Genomic DNA, 17951 nt, shown 5'->3' with positions numbered 1-17951 from the left:
AGATGCAGGACCAGAAAATCTGAACTACGGCCTCGCTTTCAACATACCCGCCAGACAACTACGCTCCGCCCAACACACTCTGCCTCGGACCCACGAACCGACAAGACTAGGACCAGAGGAAGATCCTTAGCCAACCTCACCACCAAGACCTGGAACACTCTACCCCTCCACCTAAGGCAATCTGTGCTGTTGACCGAGTTCATGAAGGACCTCAAAACCTGGCTCTTCGACTGAACCTCCACACCTGACGGAACTGCAGGCCCCCCCCTCCCCTTGAGGCACTTACGGGTGAGTAGCTGCGCTTGACGAACCCCTGATTGATTGATTGGTAATGACTGTTAATGTGCTTTTAACTTCTTGTATCCACCAGAAGTCCCAACAGTTGTGAATACTAACAGCCTATTAAGTACCGTAGCATTTTCCTACATGTCTCTGTATTCTAATCTTCTCTTTTTGCATTTTATTTATGACGGTAGTATGTTGAATACTTTGATCTGGACTTCGGTGATAAAACTGCACAGTACTTTTCTGAACATAATGAGCATGGTTCTACTTTTCCAGAACTGTCTACTGTAAAGATTGTTCAATTCACATTGCATTGTACTTAATTTCATTTTACAAGCACAGCCCTTAAGGGAAAATGCTACCAGAAAGTTGAATTTACTTACAGAGGTGATAGCTCTTTAAGGCTGGAGTATTTGTTTTTTAGTTTATTAGTTGCCTGTTAGTCCACCAGTAGAAGCCCACTGTAAACATTTTGAGGGCCTCAATGCAAATCAACAGACTTGGTAGAATCTTCTAGCTCTAGAGGGCCTCTCATCTGTCCTAGCACCCTGAAGCCCACCTTGTCAGTTTGCCACATATCATGTGAATGTTGTGCTTGATACTACTAAAGTCACTTGCATGTCTGCTCAAAACACACACCAACAAAGGGATCATTGTCCAGCTTAATGAAAAGTAACCATTATTGGCATTTATTTAAAACAAAAATACATATAAGTAAACACAAGAGCTCAGTCATTGGGAGCAGGACACAATTCTGTGAAGTATGGTTCTTGACTGGTCTACCCAAGGGACTTGGGAGAGAGTTACTGAAAGAATACCTTAGCCTCAGAACCATTGCGTAGGTTCACCCTGCTGGTAGAACCTGTAAATAAACATGAACAGCAAAGACCAAGGCTTAACATCAGCTTGACTTCTTCCACATCATGGATTTCACAAAGAATAGCAACAAGCAAGCTCTTTTCCCATGCAAACCAAAAAATGAAGAGACTGGACTGGACAGTGGTCTCTATCAGCACCATTTAAGTCAAACAGCTGCAACCAAACCACGCTGCAACCCTACTCTCCCTCTCCTCCAAGAGGACTCTTTAATTCATGTCATATGAAGGAGCCCAACCAATTGCTCCCACAGGGTTCCTCTAAAAAGTGAGAAACATATTTTAATTGGAAGCAAGCAGAGAATGTGCTGCACTCACTGTGTAAGTACTGTGTAAGTACGGATACGTACTACGTATCCGAAGAGCCACCGCCGGAGGAAGATCCTTCTCTTACCTGGCTGCCAAGACATGGAACTCCCTCCCCATCCACCTTCGGCTGACCCAGGACCATCTCGCCTTCAGGAAACAACTCAAGACCTGGCTGTTCGAGCAGTAGCATACCCCCTCCCCCAAGCGTCTTGAGACCCTCCCGGGTGAGTAGTGCGCTATACAAATGGTATGATTGATTGATTGATTGGAGCAATCTCCTGCTGTGCCAGAAATTAAATTAAATCAACCAGACCCATAATAGTCTTCTTGAAAATGTACAGAGAAGAAAAAACTGGCAGAACCTAAAGCTCATCAAAGCAGTTATCACTCATCAATCCTCAGGAAAGAAATGGGTGCACAGAGAACACCAAAAGTGCCATTATATCACAAATACAAATAGGAATTCACTTCACGACAATTCTCATTGTACCTCACCCAGGAAAAAACACAGCTCCACCCCAGGCACCTCAAAAGGCTCCTTCAATAGTAGATTAGGGGTGAGAACCCCCATTACTAGTTATTTGAGAAACAAAATTGCTCCAATCAGGGTTACCCTAAGGTTGTTCCTGTTTAAGGGAAAAATTGACTGCACTTGGTACTGGCTCAAGGTGGCCCCCTGCGATATCCTCTCCAAGAGTGAAATAGCTTCTACTTGTTTCTATTCAAATAACTCTTCCCAGTAGGCATGAGAGATAAACAGCTTCAGTACACAATTCTATCCCACCAAGAGTAACTGTAGGCTATTACAAGGCACAAAAAGGAAGAATAAACTGCCAGTTCTGGCACCCAAATCACAAGGTCTTCAGTGAAACTAAAAAACAATAATTACCTATCAGTCAGGTCAGACAGACACTTGCTATGTTCTAAACAACACTATTTTCCTACTGATGGTCACAGTTTTTTTTACACTGGTTTGGAAGATGAATTAACACTACTGTGCATCCCCACTTGCAGGTGAGCAACAGATCAAGTCAAAGGCCAGGACAGAAGGCTATGTCTGGATACATGATGCTCTCCACAAAATAATTTTACAAAATGTAAGATGAACCAGAGAGGTCCTTCTTGTCCCTAGGATTTAGGCTGTGCTTATAATGTCTTGGAGCAATGTGCTGCCCCTTGCCGAAAAGCATATATAATACATGTTGGTATAAAAACAAAATCAGATGCAGATGGACGTTATTCTGCAATAACTGCACAAGAACAATTGGGCACATTCATATATGAAAGGAAAGTAATGCTATGGTTGGAAGGCTTCTCCTTCCTGCGCTGTTTCTGATTTCAATCTTCACAAGTCCGCCCAAGCATGAAGGCGTTATTCATATAGTGAATGACAAGCACCACTTTCCCTTAACAGCCCTGCTTGACAAAACAGATCTACCACATATCTACACAATCACACAAACATCATAAAAAGACCCCATTCTATGATTTCACCCAGGAAACTGTCTCAGATCTTCTGCACTTTACAAGTTTTCATTTCCAACCTAGTTAACGGAAATTTCAAAGAAATGGTGAATGCAGGACGGAATATCCTTAGTCCATGAGCACCTCAGTGGAGTCAGATTTGTTTTCATCCTGTGTCATTTTTGAGTCTTTTCCACTTCAACACTTGCTAGGGCAAGGACTTTGTCTCCGGAACCTGTGAAAGAGAACGAGAGATAGAGGGTGAGACTGAGAAAGAGGGGGGAAAAAGAGAGACATTGCTTGTGTGTGCAAAAGTGAGAGAGAGAACTTGTGTGAGCCTCTGAGATGTATACTGTGTGCATGAGTGAGATAAAACATGCCAGTGAGAAACCTGGGGCACTGTGCATGGTTGGGTGTGTGCATGTGTGAGATTGTGAGTTTGCATGAAACTGAGCAGTTTAATATATATGTGTATATTTATTCATGTGAAAAATAGGAGGAGTGTGTGTGAAAGCCCGCCAGGTTATATGACCATTTACCTAGTCCATCGGTCCTCCTAAGGGCTCGGACTGACTGTCAAATCTTGAGCTGTCCCTATGGACCTGTCCAAAATTGCTAAGTGTGAACATCTAGCAAGGGGTCTGTCTCTCACTCATCTATGTGATGAAAGTAAGTCCTGCATCAGACCAGCCGAACACTTACCCAAGTTTTCAGACACCGACTCGAACTGACTGAGGGCTGCTCCAGCGTTGGCCATGAGAAAGGCCTCTTCCTCAGCAGTTAACTAAAGGATAGAAATAAAGACGTTGAGAGGATTCTAATTTTCCCTCTCCCGACTCTGGAAAGGTGCAGTGGCCTAAATAACCTCAGACATTACCTTTTCCCCTAATTTCCGAAGGGCACCAAGGATTTCCACTTTCTGTTCTGTGTGTAGGTCCTTTCCCAGCTTTCCTATCATCAGATCTCGGTCCATCTGGAAAAAAGAGCAGGCAAATTAACATCCAAATCAGGAAGAAAATGACACTTTATAGCTAATAGGGTCTTCGGCTTACAGGAAACCCTTAGAACGGCCTTCACATTTATGGCCTGCCCTGCAGATAATGTATTATAGTGAACTAAATTCAATACTAAACAGTAGGTGTTTATACAGCGCTGTTATTTGATAACTAAACACAAGAAACCACCACCACTATCCTACTATCTTTTCTTTTTTCGCGCGCAACCTATGACTATTGAAAAGGCAACTCTTGATTATTCCAAAATAAATATGTTGTTTTGAAAATTTACTTTACATTGTGGAGCTCTTTCATGTGTGGTTTCTTGACATAGGCATGCATAAAAGGAGATTATTACATGCATAAATTATTTTGTGGTTGTGTTTAGTTATCAAATAACAGTGCTGTATAAACTCTACGCGGCACCTACTGTTGAGTATTGAATTTAGTTCACTATAATACATGGTCACGGACCATTTTTTCATTCCCGTATTGTGCCCAGGTCCGGATTGACCTTCTGGGTTACCCCATTATTATAGAATGGGTGCCCTGCAGGTAACACAGACATATTTGTAGCAGGAACTCCGTCCACTGAGCCTTGTAACTGGCTTATCTATGTATATGTAAAAGGATTATTCTCGACCTTATCGAAATTATTCTAGACTTCAAATGAAACAAATTAGACATAAACAATTGATAGCCAGGCATACAGATGTCCAGGGATGAATCATAGAGACAGGCACAACTGAAACAAATGAGCAATTGTGCTGCTGTCTGCACGAAGCGAGGGATAGCTCTGGTGCCTGGGTTGAGCAAGAGCTCAATCACTTGACTAAGGGAGGAGGGTGAGGGGTGGCTTTGTATGTTGCAAAGAAGTGTTAGGTATGATGACTGTGGCAAGCGAAGGGTAACTTTACTGTCTATGAAAGGTGAGAGATAGCTCTACTGTTTTCACAGACAAAGGGATGTATCTGCTGTCAGTCACAAGTGAGTGTTTGGCCAATTGCTTCAATCTCTGGTCGGATGACAATCTAGTCCCTGCCCCTGTGCTAGCATGTTCTCAGAATTCTACCTAGGAAGGACTGCGGGGACAGTAATCATTAAATGTACCTGCACCCACACTCTTCCTGCTCCTTCTCACTAACAGATTCATTTAGCTCTAAAGCCCAGAGTCTGAGAAAGAGAGAGAGTTGAAAAGTGGAAGTTCATTCCCCTAAAGAGTTCATACTTGTGCGAGGACAGGGGTACTCGGTGACTGGCTTTTAGTGCACCTGGGATTTCATTGGAGTCTTATTTAAGATTTTTTAGGCGATTATGTCAAACTCTGGAAATAGTAAACTCATGTGGAATGCAAGGATATAGTATGAGAATATGCTTCATATTCACTTGGCTGGTTTCATTTTATGCCAAATTCGAGATAACACAAGTCATATATCTATAGAGGACAGCGTTGTACATTAGGAAAGCTAGATATAATTCGTTGCACCAAGTCTAATGGGCACTTACCACATAATGCACGTGCTTTTTTTCAACTCTATTAATTTCCCAATGTCTGAATGCTTTTCTGTCTCACCAGGCTGGGAATCTGAATTCCTGAACAAAGGGTGAAGTGTGGCACACAGCTTGTTAATGCTCACTTCGTTCCTATTCTCTACAACACTATCAATATTGCACCTAGGAACTGGGATTCTAGGACTTCTAAGCTCCCTTCTGCAGCTCTATCCACAGGAGCTCTCGCAGTGTCCGACCTGCCAACATCTGGTCCATCAAACGCCACTTCCGTTCTGTTTGCTAACTTGACCGCTCCCACCTGTTTGTTAACCAGGTTACTGTATAGCAGTCACCCAGGCCTACGTTTCTGGAAGAAAGATAGCTGTCCTGCAATTCTATCCTTGGTCTCATACTTAGCATTATAAAGCTGGTGATTTTTTTTATAACAATTTTATTTTTATTCCACAAAAGTAAAACATATAGCATTTGTACACCTTGTAATAAATGATGTTGAATGCACAAGCAAACTGTCTCACCACAACACACAATTGGATTAAGAGAAAACACTAAATTTTCGTACAAAATATGTGTTTACACTTGGTCTCAAAAGTTGTTATTCTAACCCTCGGGCGACGCTGAAATGTCTGATGACATCTCATCGATGTCTGAGCGTTCAAGGATGTTGGATCAACCCACCAGGCTTCCTCTGCATTTACAATATTTTTTCATATAAGTTATGAAGGGTGTACATACTTTCTTAAATTTGGACAAATTACCGTGAATTCTATGTCAGGACTGGAGGCAAGGATTATGCATATCTTTCTCCACTCTTTACTAATAGCAAGTTCAAAGGTAAAAGTAAAAACAACACATTCACAATACTACAACTCCCATGAACCACAGAGAGTAACCATGGTAACCAATAGTCTATATAACACATAATGCAGCGTAGTCCTTCCTCTTTCTTCACTGCTACTCCGTCAGTTCAGTCACCTTTACTTTGGTTCCTGACCTAGTTAGTGGGACTGACCTAGTTAGTGGGTCTTTTCTGGCATATTATTTTTATTATTGTTGCATATTGCCTTGATATTTAGCACTTGTTCCAACTGCTTCTATCCTTAGCCTGCTTGCTTCACGCTACCCGCCTGGTAGGCAAACGGCCTGAGGGCATCTTTAGTGTACTGCGTGGGTGCGCTAGGTGGCGCTCTTTCTCGCCTCCCAACCAGGGCCAGACTGGGAACCAAAACCAGCCCTGGCAAAGTGCTCGGCAGGACGCCCTGGGGGTTGGGGGTGCGGCCAAGCAGTTTGCCACGGCCGGTTTCGTCCGATTTCGTTACAGCAGCTGATATTGCAGCTATGCAGCAAAAAACGGCTCTGTAACAAGATCGGGCCCAAAACCGGCCCCCAACCCAGGCGGCCCACCAGAGAAATGCCCGCTACGGCCAGCTCCCAACATACTCTTTGTCCTGCAGAGTGGCTTGGCAGCTGTAATACTGAGCTTAGCTCGCGCCTGACTCGCCTCGCCACTTTGACATGGGTTTGGCTCGTGAACATGACTCGCGTCTACATCACGAGCCAAAGCCTACAACTAATATTGTTACCTTTCAAAATGTATATACACGAGCCACGGCCCGTGCTTACTATGTAATGATTCAAATTACTTCCCTCGCGCATGGACGCCTGAGTCTTTCCGTTTACCATTGTAACCACCGGCTTCACGGAGACCAGACGTTCATGACGGGTGGAGTTACCTTTAAGAAGAATAAACTTCACTTACTGGATTACGGCTTCTTCTTCATTTATAACATATTTTGGCGACGATCGGGAGACTCCACCCCACCCACGCTGATATTTTTCCCCGATTCAGCACCTCGTCAATTGACAAAATTCCATTGGTCGGATGAAGCTACCACTTTCCCAATCAACGGAGTTGCTTTCCTAAAACGTCTTCTACCAGCAACTCTCATTGGGCGGTTTCAATCTACTTCAAAACGAACAACCTCATTGGTTATTCCTTCGTGAAACATTATTGAGGTATCGTGTGAAGACTGTTAACAAGACACGACAACAAGGTACTGTTTTACTTAAAAATATCCCTTCGATTAAGCAAAACAACAACGATACGCACGTTGTAATTGAAAACATCGCGTGTCACTCCAGCGACACGCACGCTTTTCAACATACAACGCTTTTGGTACACAAATACTTTTAAACACTTATGCGTGTCATCTTCAACGATACGCACGTTATTATTAGACCTAAATTTAACCATTGCATGTCGTAGTGAGAACTACACTTAACCATTAAGTGTCTTTTCAGCGTATCACAGCAGCGATACGCACGCTTTTAACTTAAATTAGCATATTTAAAAAGTTATAGAAATAGCATATGTACAACGTTATTAATAAGTTGAGAAACTCAAACTCCTTATTTAAATCACATATACTCATTTTAAAGCTGAATACTTTGGTAGTATTAATTGTGATTTTAATATTTATTAACCTTTTACTCCTGCATTGACTTTGAAAATGGCTAATAACCAGTGGCATCATATTACCCAACCCCCACCTTTCCTGGACAAACCAGGCACTCCCAACATAATTTGGTCTGAGTGGTTCGGATTATTTGAGAACCATTTAGTTGCTATTGATGCCGCTGATTATTCTGACAAAAGAAAGTTCGCTATTCTCTTTGGTTGTTTGGGACAAGCTGGCCAACGAATCTTCAAAAGTATCGTTCCTATAGCACCCCCCATTGTACAAGATGAGAGTGGGGATAATCCTTGGAACATATACACGGAAGCCATCGCAAGATTAAAAAAACAATTTTGTGATGAACCTAACATTATGCTAGAGAGACACAATTTCTATGCCAGAAAACAAAAAGAAAATGAGAAAGTAGAAGAATACATCGCAGCACTCAGAGTATTAGCGATTACTTGCAATTTCGAACCATCCCCTGATAAATTTATTAGAGACCAGTTCGTATTTAATTGCGCTTCAAGAAAAATTAAGCAGAGAATTCTGGGATGCAAGAACCCATCCTTAACAGAAGTCATAGACCTTGCTCTTAGCATTGAACGTTCTACACTAACCAGCAAAGTGGTGATGGATCAACCAAAACAAGGAATAAATACTATAGACTGTCATGACTCTGATGAAGAAGAAACTCTGTGTGCCATTTCTAATAAAAACAGAGTTCAATACAATAAAAACACCCAAAAGAAAAAAACATTCTTTTGTTACAGGTGCGGATCAAAAGACCATATTGGAAACGCTCCAAATTGTCCAGCACTCAAGAAGCGGTGTTCTATTTGTAAAAAAATTGGACACTTTCAAGGGGTTTGCAGATTCGCCAAGAAGCCCCCCAATGTGAATATGGTAGACTTTGATGCATGTTCTGAATCCTTTAAGAACATTGTTGTAACCCTTGATTCTAATGGTGATATTGATTCCATTAAGGGTCCTCTATGCACAGCTATTATTGATAATGTTCACCTTCAAGTCATGGCAGATTCAGGCTCCCCGTATACTATTCTTAGAGATTCAACCTTTTATGAAAAATGGGACAAAAGAATTGAATTGATTGAATCTGATGTTAACCCACTTGCATTTGGCGAGAAAAATATAAACATGCTTGGGTATTTCGAAGGATTGGTCCAATGTCTGGGGAGGGAGACCGTCACTAAAATTTATGTAGCATAAAAAGGTAAAGACATCGTGGGCTGGAAAGATTTAGCCAGGATGGGTCTTTATTTAGTCCCCGGTGATGAGAATCCCATCAAAGTTGGGAAATTACCTACTGTTAAAACTGATTTACCCATTGCTGTAGTTGATAATCATAATACAGAGGTACAAGAAATTATATCAGAATTTAAACCAGTGTTCAAAAAAATGGTAGGAAGTGTCAAAGGATTTGAACACAAGATTAGACTGATACCCGGAGCTCAACCAATAACACACAAAGTTAGAGCAGTTCCACTGAGCGTCAGGTCAGAGTTAAAAATAATGTTAGATGATTTGTGTAAACAAGGTATCATTTCCCCCATCAATTCCTCACAATGGGTCGCACCAATTGTAGTCGCACGTAAAAAGACAGGTGAAATCAGATTATGTGCGGATTTACGCTCATTAAATAAGAACATTATTATTGACTGTCACCCAATTCCAAGAATCCACGAGCTTCTGGCTAACATAGGCAACGCTAAATGGTTTTCATTGATCGACCTAAGGTCAGCATACCATCAGGTGCCTTTAGCGAAGGAGTCCCAAGAACTTACTTCTTTTATTACTCCATTCGGAGCTTTCAAATTCCTTCGCCTACCTTTTGGTTTAGCGTCTGCTGGAAGCGTTTTCCAGAAACTGATGGATGTGTTGTTCCAAGGAATGACGGGTGTACAGGCATACTTAGATGATATTTTGATATTTGCCAAAACGTTAGACGAACATAACATTATCCTCAGGAATGTACTTTCAATTTTGATGTCTAAAAATATGACAGTACACTCAAATAAATGCAAATTTGCAGTTAACAAGATTGATTATCTAGGACATACAGTTTCTGACCAAGGCATCACTCCCAAGTTTTCAGTCATTAGAGCCATTGAGGATGCAAAACCCCCTCCTGATAAAGACGCCTTACGTTCCTTCCTTGGACTAGCAGAATATTATGCAAGGTTTGTCCAGTCATACTCACAACTAGTTGAACCTTTAAGGAAACTTTTAAGGAAAGGGTCTAGTTTTGTTTGGACTCAAGAGTTAGACAAAGTTTTTTGTGAGATCAAAAAGTTAATTATTTCTGCAAAAGCCATACATGCCTTTAGGGAGGATGCCATCTCCGTTATCACTGTGGACGCAAGTATTTCAGGCCTAGGGGCAGTACTTACACAGAAGGTTGATGGTCAGGAACAAACTGTGGCATTTGCGTCTAGGGCACTTAAAGAATTCGAACAGAGATATAGTACTATCGAGAGGGAAGCCCTGGCTTGCGCATGGGCGGTCCACAAATTTAAAATGTACATTTGGGGTAGGAGATTCGAGTTGGTCACGGATCACAAACCATTAATTTACATTTTTAATAAATCCAATTCAGCGTCCATGTCAGCACGACTGATGAGAATAGTCTCAAAGTTGCAAGAATTCAACTTTTCTGTTAAGCATATTGTTGGTGGCAAGAATTTTCGGGCTGATTGCCTATCTAGAATGGCTATGGACAAGGATGATGAGGAGGATTTTCTTGTGGAGGATGTCGAATGCGTAACCTTTATAGATGCAGTGGATGAAATTAGTGATGTGATTTCCGAGAAGGATTGGAAAGAAGCCACTACCTTAGACAATGTGTTGTTAAAAGTTATCGATTTTACCACCCGTTGCTGGCCTGAACCTAGAAGTTTGAGCGGCGATCTACGCAGTTTTGCTCAAATTTCTGAGGAACTGTCTGTTGAGAACGGCGTAGTAAGAAGGGGTGAGAAATTTGTCCCACCTTTTAAATTGAGAGAGTCTATTATTAATAAGGCCCACCAAGGGCATTTGGGGACAACTAAAACCTCCATGCGCATTAAACAACATTATTGGTGGCCCGCAATAGATGTACAGGTTAAAAATTTGATTGACTCTTGCCCAGAGTGTTTATTATCCGATAAACATTGGCGCACATTGAAAATCCCTCTTCACCCGACAGATTTCCCTAACTCTCCCTGGGAGAAAGTTGGAATAGATTTTTCAGGGCCATATTCCATTATCCAACAAGAAAATAAGTACATTATTCTTTTGGTGGATTATTTTTCAAAGTCGATGTACTTTGATTTTGTTAAATCTCCTGATTCAGATTCCACCATAACCTTTCTCAAGAAAGTGTTTGAATTAGAGGGATCTCCCAAATTTATCGTCACAGATAACGGGACTCATTTTGTCTCGGATAAAATGTGCAAATTTTTGGAAAAATTGGATATTAAACAACTCAAAGTCTCCCTTTATTCTCCAGCGTCGAATGGTCTTGTCGAGAGGGGAAATAAAGTGATCAAAGAGGGTGTCCAAACGGCGATCTCTTGCGGTTACAATGTAAATGAGTTCATAAAACAAAAAGTTTGGCACTATAATACCTCCCCTCATTGCGTAACTGGGGTCACCCCATTTTCATTACTGAGAGGTAGAAAGAATCGTTCTGTTTTATTTCCTTCCTGGTTACACCAAAACTCTACCAATAAAACTATTGATTTGGATTCTGTCAAGAAAACTGTTCTAGAAAAACAGTGTCAAATGAAGTTACAGTATGATGGCACCTCTGATAGTAAATTGGTAGACCTACTGGCAGGTGACTGGGTTTTAATCAAGAACCCAGGTAGAATAATTAAAGGACGTTCAAAATTTTTTGCACCTGTTCAGGTAATTAAAGTGAGTAAAGGAGCAGCCTTCCTAGGAAAAAAGGGTTGGTGGAACAAACGCCAATTAGTGAAAGTCTCTGATCACCAAGCAGAAATTATCAAAAATAGAAAATATAATGATAAACCTGATAATTTGGATTGGAGTTTTTGGATGGATGCACCTCCAATTTCAGGTACCCCTAATCATTCTTACTCACAAAACCCTAATACTTCAGAGCAACTTCATGGGGAAAGTTCAATGGATCCCCCAAACGTTATCATTAACCAAGATACCCCTATTCACACGAAAGTTTCTTCTTTCGGCAGGCACATCAGGGCTCCTGAGAGGTATAACGAATTCATTAAATTCTAAATTTTGTCTACATGTATTAAGCTCATATAAATTTCCTGTGTTTTTTTCTTTTTATTTTTGTTGTAAGGGGGAAGGTGGTGTAATACTGAGCTTAGCTCGCGCCTGACTCGCCTCGCCACTTTGACATGGGTTTGGCTCGTGAACATGACTCGCGTCTACATCACGAGCCAAAGCCTACAACTAATATTGTTACCTTTCAAAATGTATATACACGAGCCACGGCCCGTGCTTACTATGTAATGATTCAAATTACTTCCCTCGCGCATGGACGCCTGAGTCTTTCCGTTTACCATTGTAACCACCGGCTTCACGGAGACCAGACGTTCATGACGGGTGGAGTTACCTTTAAGAAGAATAAACTTCACTTACTGGATTACGGCTTCTTCTTCATTTATAACAGCAGCGCTCCGTCGGCTGTGTAGTGTGGACGAGAGTGTTAACGGTCCCCCACTGTGTGTCTCCTCTCCCCAGCCCTCGCCTGACACAGCGGAAGAGGTAAGCTGACTGGGTTTAGCCCGATCGCTCCCTCTTTGTGCAGTGGCAGACCGCGAGTGCAGTTTAAAGACTAAATACACTTCTTTAGTGATTGCTGCCTGTTAAATCAATTCAGTGCACCAGCGAGGGGGCAGCCCATATATATATTGCCTCAGGGCGATTTTTCTTTGGTGCTCTCAACCTTATTAAGATGCAGTCACAGAGAGAACATGACTATGCACCCTCTTGTACCTCTGAGGAGGTTTAGACCTCCCCTCGACGCATTCCTGCAGAGGTGGCCAAGTTCCTTACCCAGGCAATATCCCAGGCACTTCAGGTCGGCCATCTCAGCAGGCCATATTCCAGTAAACAATGTTCCAGTGGGTGAGTACCCATGGGTAAGTAAGCTCCTCAAGGGTATCAGGATGTCCCGTCCACCCTGGAGCCCTGATATGGGGGCTTGTGGGACGTCAACCTGGTCCTACGTTTGCTGACTTCCTGGCAAGACAATCAACACTTATCCAGGAATGAGATTTCCTTGAAGCTGGCAATGTTGCTCTGTCTCATCCCTTGTAAGAGAGCTACAGATGTACGAGCTCTAGATCTCGCAACTAGAATTTTTACCACCAAAGGGGTCACCTTCAACATCTCCAGGAGAATGAAGACGAGTAACAGCGCGGTATCTTACCCAGCTTTTCCGGATAATCCTGAGCCATGTGTGGTTAAGTGCCTTAAGGCATATAAATAGTATTAAACAAACACGGTGTCCAAGTAGACTGTTTAGGATTAAATCTAATGGAGCCTTAGACCAATAATTCTAAAGTCCACGTGCTTTAGTTCACTTAGCTTGTGTTTTTTTTACACAAACACAAAATTAAACCATTTTAACATGTCATGAAATGGGCATCACATTTTTTGGGTGCACATTATCATAAAGTGATCATTTGTACAACAAATACACATAAAACACATCAAGACAACACAGTTGTGAAAAAAACGCAGTGCAACAAAAGTCTAGACAAAAATCTGGACACGCATAGATACTAATTAACAATACAATTGACCAGTGCTTCATTCAAAATTTGCACTAGGGGGACAGTATCATGTTATACCTCAAGGCATGTGCCTATTGTCCTGCCTGTGTAATAAGTAGTGAGAAAACACAATTCCAACAGGCGTTGTCTAAAGAGGGAGCTACGAATCTGACTCCTTCACTCGTGGCACACCCTGTATAAGTTAACCCATACTGTTGAGCCAACGCGTTTCGAACCCCAACTTGCTAGGAGGATCTCCTCAGGACTCTGACTTGGTCTTGGGCACTGTTTTGGAGCGCTGAATGGGTCAGGGTGTGCCACGAGGGAAGGAGTCAGATTTGTAGCTCCCTCTTTAGACAACCCCTGTCTAACTGGTCAATTATATTGTCTATTAGTATCTATGTAAACAATACAAACACTATGTTTGTTTAATTGTAGCGGTCCAGTCCAGGTAGTTAAGGACCCAAGCCTTGCTTGGTCAAAAAGTTAAGGCATATGAAGACATGACACTGGAAGATTTCCCGCCAGCCCCCGGGCAGAATGGCAAACCTTGATTATGATCAAAAAGTCTTGTCCTCTCGACCACTGCCGGATGGGTGATATGGGTCATGGCAGAAGCCAGCATTGATATCAATGATTTTGGAGATCACTCCACCAGGGGGTCTAGGCCCTCCAAGGCTGTCCAAATAGGAGGCAGACTTGAGGATATCATGAATGCAGCAGATTGGTCCTCTGACTCCACCTTCTAGAGGTTCTATTTTAAACCAATCTACGACGCAGCTGCACTGGTGGTAAGAAAGCTTTAAACATGCATAATCCTGAATGAAAAGTTTCCTAGTTAAACATGAAGGAAAGTTTCAATTCTATTAAGGATGCCGAGGCGATGATTATCCCCCACTGGCATGCATTCCCATGCTGCCCGCCCCAGAACAAAAAAAAGGGGGACTAACTGTACATTATGCTGGGTCTTAATGAACTGGAGACTGTGTCTGACAGGGAAGTATTTTGGATCTTACTAAACTGCAATGTAATACTATGTACTGTGGTGCTAAATGCAATGCTCTCCCTTTATATGACAAACAGACGCATTATGTAAATGTTATTTGACTAGAGTAGTCTTACGTGAAAATTGTTAAACTATTGTTGTGGTTACTGTAGGTATGCTCTTATATGCTTTGTTGAATTATAACATGTTATCCATCCCTGACATGTGGTGTACATTCGGGAAACTCAAATTTTCTCCCCATATCCTTAGGTTCGGAAACAAAGATGGAATGCAGTACAACGCGCTGAACTTCAGTCAGTGAAGAAGAGGAAGGACTGCGCTGCATTATGTGTTATATAGACTATCGGACTGTTATTGGATTGGGCTATTGGTTACCATGGTTATGCCCTGTGGTTCATGGGAGTTGTTGTATTGTGAATGTGTTGTTTTTACTTTTACCTTTCAACTTGCTATTAATAAAGAGTGAAGAAAGCTATGCTTAATCCTCGCCTCCGCGTCCTTAATAGAATTTAAGTTCTTGTTTCCAAAATTGTGCCAGTGATAGTCTGGATGCTTGCAATAAATGTGTAATACGTTTGCCTGACAGAGTAGAAATACAATATATGAAGTCTCTTGCTGGGCCCACCCAGTTTCAATTCTGTTGGGTCAAATGGGAGCCTCATCTTGGTGACATCCCGCATATTTATCATCTGCCGTTATTCTTGGACCATGGAGCAGGTCCATCACATGCCAATCATGTCTCCCTGCTCTCCACATCCCTTCCACCAAAGTTCAGAGCTTCCATTTTTAGCTTTTAAGCATGTTAGGGTAAAGTACCAGTGTGTTAATGTTTTATGTGTTTCCTTATGTTGGAAACATATGGAGGATTGTTCTGCTCTTGCCCAAATTTTAACCCAGGTCTGCTCTGGAAAAAGGTTCTCCTAAGTCTTTGATCCACTTAGCAACCGAGGTCTTTGGCTTTTCTGTGTCTGGCTGATTTAGGGTTGAATACAATACAGAAGTTACTTTTTACCATATTTTATTATAGAACAAGTATTCTAATAGGGTTCCATCTCTATTGGCCCTAGAATAGATTGTACTAGTCTATCTCAAGTCCGATGTTAAAACTGGGGTTACACCTACATTGCAAGAGTGGTGTAAAGACATGGATGAAGCTATGATGGCGGAGAGGGCGGCATATGTACATCGGGGGTGTCCTCAAAAATGGGGAAGAGGTTGGGGAGACTGGAACAAATTCAGAGGGTATATCTGCGAACCACCAAGCATGGAGACTGATCAGATGTCCGATTAAAGGGGGAGGGTGGGGGAACGAAGTTGTTGTATTGTATTGTTGCTGGGGTCGTTCCTGCTGTCACGGGTAGTAATGTCATAAGTGATGTTGAAGATGTTTGTACCAATGGATACTGAACAATATGTATGTCAGGTTATTCTACGATGCCCTACGTTTACAATAAAAAGAATTATTTAAACAAAATAAATGGGTTTACCTGAATTTATTATGTGGGTGGAGATTACATTGTTTAGTACATTCCTCTCTATCTATTGCAATTCCATCTACAAATAGATCTCCCAATATCATTGGATCCCCACTACTCCAACATTGAAATAATATACCCAGAAACTCAGGACGAAAATCTGTATTAAACATGATCATGGTCCTAAGAGTAGGAAAAGTGCACCATACACATACAATGGCGCACTCATGAACCACAGACCCTTTGTTTTTATTTATTTATTTTCCAGAGTTTTATATAGCGCAAACTTGACCAAAAGGTATCAGGTCTCAGAGCACTTCACAAGAGCACCAGTTGCTTTAACAAGGACACATTCATTTTTGATAGGGAGGGGGAGATTAAGTGATTTTCCCAGAATCCCAGGATGTTGAGCGGCTCCCACAGCAGTGGGCTAGTCGAGGGGGCACTGCACACCAGGCACGAGTCCCGCCGAGAAAGGGCAGTGGTAAACATGGCGGGTGCCAAACCCCCCACCGAACGAATCCCACAGACTGTAAGAGGGCATCGGAGTCATGGAGCCTACAAGTGGGTCACAGATTGAGCAGAAATAATGTTTTGCAATGCAGAGCACCTTGTCACCAGTATACAGAACGTACAGAGCGTCCTTACCTATAGATATGAGATAGGTCGCTGCATAGGCTAGCACGTGAAGATGCCTGAACCTTAATGGGCTGCAGAAGGAAGGGAAAAAAAAGCAAGAGCGAAAACACGCAGTGAGACAGTACACTACATGTTACATACCAGCGGTATACTGTGTTATGCCCAATAACATGTTCGGAGCCGCGGACATGCCTGACACTTACAGTTTCCATAGTAAAGTGCACTCTCAGCACCTACCCGCCTTCACGTCTGCCTGCATATTGACTGGCTGTTGTTTGTGCGCCGTAGAAATAGTAGCCAGGGAGCGCGGTTAGAGGGCGGTCACCATTTCCGGGGTGCCCGTCAACTCTGGGAACATCTGCGCATGTGCGGGGAAACAGTGGCCGGGACGTGTTCTGCGCATGCGCGGAGACAGTAAACTATGACTCTAAAGTGTGGTCTAGCTCATGTAATGGAGCTACGTGGGGAGAATATAGGCCGTAGTATCCCAGAGATGGAGTTTAGAAAATAGAGACATGCTGTCTAATCTCCTAGTCTGGGGCCCAGTGGTGAGTGCGATGCCCAACAGTGCTTGTGTACTGATGCCTTAGTAGATGTGAGTACAATGTCAAAGGAATGTAAAGAAAGTAATACAATTATTGAAGGACTGTAAAATGACAGGAATGACTAGTGCTAATGAGCCAGGATCTGAAGTCCGTGTGCACATAACTCATTCCTCATGACTGGAGAGATGAAGTTGAATACAACCAGGAAAGCCTTTAATACGGAATCCCTCAATGAAACCACTGTCATGTGCGAGGGTGCTAATGAGTCGGGATCTAATGTCCATGTGCGCGTGCCTCATTCCTCATGACTAGAGAGGAGACGTTAAACACAGCCAGGAAAGCGCTTAGTACAAAATCCCTCACTGAAACCACTGACATGTGCAATGGGGTCACAGCTGCACGCCCCTGAGGCTTCTGGGGTGGTTTAGCCGGTTGTGTGGTGTGTGCGCTAAGTGGGGGTACCCAAAATAAAGCCAAGATTGTATGAACAGGGTCATAACCGTCCCACAGATAGAGTGGAGCTGATGGACTCATAGGGGGACCCCCCTGGTTGAATGGCATGTGCGATCCCTAGGAAAAGCAGTGGGGTATCATGGTAAGGGTTGTTAAGGTGTTTAAAGTTCCG

The 17951-nt window shown here is 42.5% G+C and overlaps 1 protein-coding gene across 3 annotated transcripts in view; it reads right to left on the bottom strand.

Moving 5' to 3' along the window:
- Positions 1-947: 947 nt before the first annotated feature.
- Positions 948-17951, bottom strand: part of LZIC (leucine zipper and CTNNBIP1 domain containing) — a 104373-nt gene continuing 87369 nt past the window's right edge. For all 3 annotated transcript variants that reach the window (XM_078642280.1, XM_078642281.1, XM_078642282.1), the window contains exons 5-7: positions 3811-3906; positions 3636-3717; positions 948-3168 (exon numbers count right to left, since the gene is read on the bottom strand). In XM_078642280.1, coding sequence (XP_078498406.1) covers positions 3110-3168; positions 3636-3717; positions 3811-3906 — 237 coding nt within the window. In that variant the 3' untranslated portion in view covers positions 948-3109. The remainder of the gene's footprint in view (positions 3169-3635; positions 3718-3810; positions 3907-17951) is intronic.

The sequence above is a fragment of the Lissotriton helveticus genome, chromosome 5_1 (assembly GCF_964261635.1).
Source record: "Lissotriton helveticus chromosome 5_1, aLisHel1.1, whole genome shotgun sequence".
Lineage (NCBI taxonomy): Eukaryota > Metazoa > Chordata > Amphibia > Caudata > Salamandridae > Lissotriton > Lissotriton helveticus.
Note: the sequence above shows the minus strand (reverse complement) of the source record. Positions and strands in the feature narration are given on the sequence as shown.